Below are 6,925 nucleotides of genomic sequence, written 5' to 3' on the forward strand. Positions count from 1 at the left end.
TGGTGGGAGGGAGGGTGGTGGTCCTTACTGTAGGCAGAGGAGTAGCCACTGTGGTTGTCATTGGTTTCCTCACTGTTTTGACCCTTGTTGGGAGATTATTGCTCTTCCTTGGCTCCTCCTTCCTTGCTGAGACCTGGACGTGTCCACTGGCAGGGGTAGGCTGGGTGCTGCCCCCGTTATTGCCTTCCTCAACCACTTGTCCCTCCACCCCAGCTGCTTTGCAAGTCTGGATGAAGCCCTTCTGCCTCATCTTCTCAATTTTTCTGATGGGGCTTTGGTCAATGACTTCGTACATGGCCTCCAGCCTGACTGGGTAAGGGTACCTCTCCTCCACCTGCAGGGTTTTCTTCAACAGCACCATTCCAAATTTCCCCTTCTCCAGCTTCAGAAAGCTCATGAGCTTAGGGATCAGGGCAGGATCTAGCGGCTGCTCCAGGATTTTTCCTTCATTTGTTATCCTTCTGACTTTTCCCCCTTCTTCTCCTTCTTCATGGAACAACACAATCTGCTGGATGTGCCTCTCAGCCAGCTCACAGTAAACATCATTTTTCAGCAGGCTCATCATGAGCCGGTAGTAGCCCTCTGAGGGGTGGGGGGCAGAAATGACCCACACCCGGTTTTTCCCAGCAAAACTGGCCAAGACATTGGGGGAGCTTGACCCTGAAGGGAAACGCAGCGCTCGTGACTGTGAGGCAGAGGATATCCCTTCATCCTTAATCATCTCAGACTTGGAGTATTTGGCTGTAGCTGTGAGTCTCTGTATCCGTCTCATCCTGGTGCCCACGCCCCTGGCCTGGGAACGTGCATCCCCTTGCAGGAGATGGGCAGGTGCCTTTGGAGTTGCTAAAGAATCCCTCTTGGTGAGGGGGTGCTGGGGATTTGGGCTCGAATTCCTCGGGGATGCTCCAGCCCTTCTCAGGAGGCTGGTTGGAGCCCTGTAGGCCAGGGGCACTTTCCTAGCTCCACGGCTCCCTCTCTCTGCTGCCTTCCCCATCTCCTCGGAGCTGCACACAAGCCACGCTGCCCACAGCAGGGCTAAGCCGAGTGCTGGCCTCCAGTTCATTGTGCAATCTGCTGGGGGGGGGGCGAGGAGGAGGAAGAGAAAAAGCCCCGTTACCACCGTGAGGATACCTTGAGCAAGCGATCACAAGAGGGCAAAGCACAATCTAGCTCCTTTCTGCCATTTAAAATGCTCATTACACCCCCGTGCCTGCCCTGGTGGCTTCGTACAGTTTACAGTTATTTTTGGAAAAGAGCAAAATGGATCATTTCATGCAAAAGTGAGGTCATCCTTCTCTGGCTGTCCAAAAGGACAGCGTGAGCTGCATCCTTCTCTCCCGCTCTGCCTCTCTCACGCTCTCACACACACACATCCAAACAACACACTGAGAAAGGGTCCAGTACAGAGAGCAGAAAGCCAAGAATTTCACTTGAGACTTACACTCTCAGGGAAGTTCCCCTTCCAGAGACGAGTCTTTCTCCTTTAAAAGGACAGCAGTGCCATAAAGCTTTGCCACTGCCCAGGGGTTTATCCTTCTGCAGCCCCCACAGCCCGTCCGTCTCCCTGGGTGTGCTTTAACTTCCTTTCTTCTTCACCTTCTTGACAAGTGGGATGAGGTCAGTGGAAACTTCCTTTGGGATCTCTGCTTCTCCATTTACCTGCAGGTCTGGCTTTTTGCTGCACTGCTTACCCCCACGGGCAAGGATTTCATTTAAGCAAAAGGAACTCCCAGCTGCTGCGAGTCTCTCTCTTTTGAAACTTCCCCAGCCTCCTTCTCACTCGTTTCCTCAGCCTCGTTCAGCTCCTTTGTTTCCAGAGAGGAAAGCACCAGCATTAATATATTTTCCAGGCTGAATAAAAACACAGGAATGTGATGCTGGGGGAGAAAAAAAAAAAGAAAAGAAAGAAAACTCTTCCCTTTCCCCCTTTCTCCACGCTTTGACAAAAGCAAATTGTAAAAGACTCTTCTTTTCTTCTCTTGCCCTTCTTGGCTGGCTGTGATCCCAGAAACGTCAGGGTAACCCCAGCCCTGCTCTGAACCAGCCTCAGACAACGGTGGCCACTGGAAATGGGGGAAACTTCACTCAGGATTTAACAGCTCAGCAGAACCCGCCTCCTCCCCACTCCAACACAGAGAGGGAGGAGGAGGAGGAAGGCACTGGGGGCTGAAATACTGCACAGCATCACAGAGCACTTCAGAGAGGGTGACTCCAGCCTTAACTCTTTCCTTCACGGCTCCCTGCCCCTCTCCAAGCTCAGCTCTCTCTTTCCTCCCATGAAACAGACACTCCCTGGGGAGAAAATAATCCTGTGAGAAGCGTGTTTCCCCATCAGTGTCAAAAACAGCTCTGTTGTTTAATCATTTTTAAACTCCATTATTTCTACCTCCTGCTCCCCTTTTCCCTGTTTGTTTGTTTGCTTTCTGGGAGTTCTCCAGCAAAATCTGATTTCTCTTCACCAATTTCTCTTTCAGGTCCTCATGTATATTGGTACAGTCTTTTCTGCAGACATCATAGGGGCATGGCTGTTTGATAATTTGTGGCTTTTAAACAGCTCAGGCTGCTTATTATTATACTAAAATTAAGAGTTATGTGTATTTCCCATCAATGCATGCTAGCAGTGGAAAAAAATAAAAAGAGAAAATGTGCCCAAATACCTACAGAGCCACGGGTAAGGACAGGGTCACGTCCTCTGCTCTCCCTTCATGGTGTAAATAACACCATTCTATTGAGCTGACGTAAACTGGCCCAGCTACACTGCCAGCACCTGGCCTGGGGCTGATTTACACTGGCCTCAGTGTTCCCTGCACCACTTAACTGCAGCTGATGGATAACACCTAAAAACATCCAAGAGCTTCAGACTGTTTTTCCTGTTTTCCAAGATTTCACTGATTTGCAGAGAAGCTGTTAGGTTTCTGTGACAACGTGCTGGATTTGACCTCAGTTATCTTGGAGGAGAGGATAATGTACCTTCTACTCACATCACAATTAATGACAGATTCTGATTGTGTTTTTGCAGAGGACTTAGTGGTGTTGGCTTGATGGTTGGACTGGATGATCTTGGAGGTCTCTTCCAACCTAAAGGATTCTGAGTCTAACGTTTTGAGGATAAAATCTTTCCTTTTCTTCCTCTCTTTCCTTCTTTGCTTCATTTTTACTTGAAGTTGTCCAATGCACTAATAAACCCTCGGAGTGGTTTTGCCTAGTGTGTGTCCACAGTTTGCATTCCGTGGCCAGTGGTTTGCCCTGGAGGCAGGGGAGGATGCTGAAGGTCTGTAATCACCTGAACAGGAGTGCAGAAATGCTCAACCTCTCCCAAAATATCATATCCTGCACTCACTGGGAGTTAGGAGGATTGTACCTCTCAGGAGGATCACGAAACTGGAGTTTGACAGAGCAAGGGTGGGTAACATTTTCCACTTAAATCAGTGCCTGGTTTGCTAGTTTATTAATCTTAGAATTAAAGGTCTCTAAACATCGTGCTGGTTTATGCTGACATTTCAAAGGAACTGTCATTCAGAAGGAGGTTTTCACATCAATGTTTCCTCCAGCTTCATTAAAAGATTTAAAACCACAAGAAACGACCCTACAAAGTTAAAGCCAAGTATTTCTTTTGGGGTAAATTAATTTAAAAATAAAATCAGAAAATCCTCCCCAAAATCCAACTAAATTAATTGGGTTTTCTTGGGTTTGGTGACAATTTGTAACCACACAGAAGGAAAACATCACTTATCTGCATAGGTTTAATGAAACCAAGGAAAACACACTCAGTGCATGACAATAAAGGACAAAAACAGATTTCCATAATATCTCTGCTCTCTATCCTATCCCATATATAATATCCCTATTATAGGTATGCTAAAGAATTTCCATGAGGGTTTTTCTTTGCTCTCTCAACCTGATTAAAAAAGTAACATGCTACAGAATCTGTCTTAAGGGTGGCCAGTCAGTGAAGATGATAAATTGTGAGGCAGCTGTAGCACACAAGACATGGAGCCACAGGGATTATTCTCAAGGCTGATGTTTATTCATGTCTTTATCTGAGGTGAAAAATAACCTTGAAACGACTGCTGAAAATATTTGGCATCAGAATTCTTTAGAAAGTCAATAATTTATGCAGGCCAACACAGGACTCCTGGTAGAGTGAACATGTTTTTTATGGGGCCAATGCAAGGTCATAAAGCATGAGGAAAAAAAATGCATGAAATAGGCATAAGATAAGTTTAGATTTGGTGCTCAGGTGCTGGGGTTAAACCCCCAGCCTTGAACAAGGACTGGCATATGGATGATGGCCACAACCAGGCAAGAAAGCCCCTCCTGAGGGGTTTTCACCCAGGGGCTGGCCAGCTTGGGTGGGAACTGATGAGGAGATCACCAGCAGGTGCCCCAAACTTCCACCTGAACTTGGAGGTGGGGCAAGAGCTGCCTATATAAGAGCTGACCCTGCTGGAAAGTTTGTGTGGGTTCTGGTTATTGGAAGTGCTCTCTGGCTCTTCATGGCAAGTGGAGTTCCCAGGATGGCAGGGCCAGAACATGGAGCTGTCTCTGAGTCCCTGCTCTATATCTGGGCTCCTGGCCTGGCTGCTCCCATCTCCCATGGCTTTGCTCCTCACCTGGCTGCTCCCTTCTTCACATCCACTGTGGTGAGTGAGAGCATTGACTTGTTCCTTCCTCTGGTGTGTGATGTGGGTGTGGAGGGAGGAGTTTGGCTGCTGCTCTGCCTCTTAATATCATTTTATGTTGGGCAAGTGGTCAGCAGAAGATGCTCAGGTGCTGAGTGATGTGGCTTAGTGGTGGACTTGGCAGTGTGAACAGTTGGACTTGATGACCTTAAGGTCTTTTCTGACTCAAATGATTCTATGATTCCCCAAAGAACAACATCCTAGAAGGCAGCTATTCTGTCTGGGACTTAAAGGTCATAGTGTATAAGGCACTGGAAATATTTTGTTGTGATGTTGCAGCAAGAAGAAGTCTGCCAGCATGATGGTGAGAAGTTGGGAAGCTGTATGGAGTGGCAACAAGGTGGTTGCTGCCATGCACATCAACATGATCTTCTCCTACATGTGCAGGAGAGGCTTTCTGCTGCCTTTGAATCAGGGCTCTGAGAAATCTTCTTGGCTAGATTGGAAATCATGGTAACAAGGAATGAGAGCCCAATGGTCACATCTACACAGAAAACATGAGATCAAAATGGTACCCACCCCTGAAGAGTGCAGTTCTCAGGAGGCTTGGGGCATGAATTCTTTAGCCCACTGGACTGACAAAGGCAATTTGAGGAAGGGGGAATGAAGTCTACAAGCCCTGGAGCCCTTGGAGTGGTTTTAATAAGGAATTGAAAGTTAATGCTGTGTCCACAAAGGGAAAATATATATGTTTAAGTCCTCTGAGTCTTTCTATATTCTAGTTTTGGTATCAGACTTAAAAATATATAGTGTGCACACAACTCAACTATTTTCACTGCTGAGGAATTTACCTCCTGAACTGGTATTTACTCCTACAAAACCTGGAGAAATAAGGTAGCAACAAGGAGACAGCCAGTAGACTTCCTTTTTCCATAGGCTTCCAGGCAATTCTCCAGAGCCAGGGTAGGAGAAACTGCTTACAAGGAAGGTGAAAGGAGGCAAGGGGCTTGGGAAAACTGGTGTTAGCTGCTTTGCATCGAGCTGGGAGCCAAATAAGCAGGTGTAGGTTCCCCTGCTGGTGCCAGTGGGGGGTTATTAGGGTAAAGAATACCAAAACCTGGATCCTGTGAAGCCAGACATTGTTGATACTCTAAGAAGGGACAGGTTTCTTGAACCCTGCTGGCTCCACGCTTTCCTGAGAGGGGAGGGGGTTATTATTAGTGACCTGCCTGGGGTCATAACCCAGCCAGCAGCTGGGGCAATAACAGCTCCTGGTGTAAACAGGGGAACTGCACTGCAGCCCCTGTATGGAAGCAGGAAGAGGAGCCAGGCCAGGGAGGCTTGCAAAAGCAGTGACCCATAATGAGAAGAGCAGTGTGTGGTTACTCAGATCAAGCTTCTAAAATAAAAAGGTGCTTTTGATCAATAGGTTGGCCTCATTTGAATCTTCACTTTTGAAGTATGCTTTTTTAGTTCTGTGAAGCCTCCAGGAGTTTTGCTTAGGAATTGGTGATGTGTTGTGACATTTCAGGCTTTAAAAATAAATATTATGGACTTTAAAATGTTTCCAACTGTAGGCTAGGAGTCCTAGGTGCTGACAGAGGGTTGGTCAGCCCCAAAGGTACAGGCTCCATTTGAGATGCAGAGTGGGTGCACGTCTGGGTGTTACTCTTGGCCTGTGCTCAAACTGATCTTGTGTTTAGCACCTCTCCTCGTCCAGTTTACAGAGCCTCCTGGTGAGAGGATGGCTCTCACATCACCTCATTTCTTGTTCTCCATCTGCTTGACATCTGGGATGGAAACAGCAGCCAGGGAGAGCAAAACATCATCTGGGCAGGACTGACATGAGTCCTGCCCCAAACTGACTGATGCAATTGGGGTTATGTACACTCAGAGAAGGGCTACACGTGAGAGCAGAGGAACAGAGGGTTTGCCATCTGCTGGACTTGCAGGCAGTGCCAGAGCCACGAGCTTCTGGGAGTGTTAAAGCCATTGCAGTGTCTCGTTGGTACAGCTGCTGGGGTGTAGCACTTGGAAAACATCAGATGTAGCCTTTGGATAGTCACAGAAATAGTTCTAGGGATGATTAGGAAAAGGAGACCTCATTAGCTGCAGCCATCAAGGAGTGGGGCCAAGGTTCTTCTCTTGCAGCAGTTGTAACCCCACAGGGAAGCTGCACTACTGGCATCTCATGGTGCTGAGGATTGTCCCATGAAGTGCCACTGGTCACCTCTCCCAAACCACATGCCTGAACAGCTAAATGAATTTGGTGATGGCAATGAACCCACTGTCTGCAGGGGCCT

The 6,925-nt window shown here is 47.6% G+C and overlaps 1 protein-coding gene across 1 annotated transcript in view; it reads right to left on the reverse strand.

The window, feature by feature from the left end:
- CCDC80 (coiled-coil domain containing 80) overlaps positions 1-1,473 on the reverse strand; it is a 15,849-nt gene extending 14,376 nt beyond the window's left edge. Inside the window, exons 1-2 of the mRNA XM_008937790.1 lie at positions 1,442-1,473; positions 8-1,071 (exon numbers count right to left, since the gene is read on the reverse strand). Coding sequence (XP_008936038.1) covers positions 8-1,063 — 1,056 coding nt within the window. The 5' untranslated portion in view covers positions 1,064-1,071; positions 1,442-1,473. The remainder of the gene's footprint in view (positions 1-7; positions 1,072-1,441) is intronic.
- Between the last annotated feature and the right edge of the window lie 5,452 nt (positions 1,474-6,925).

Source organism: Merops nubicus, unplaced genomic scaffold (genome assembly GCF_000691845.1).
Source record: "Merops nubicus isolate BGI_N331 unplaced genomic scaffold, ASM69184v1 scaffold6043, whole genome shotgun sequence".
Classification (NCBI taxonomy): domain Eukaryota; kingdom Metazoa; phylum Chordata; class Aves; order Coraciiformes; family Meropidae; genus Merops; species Merops nubicus.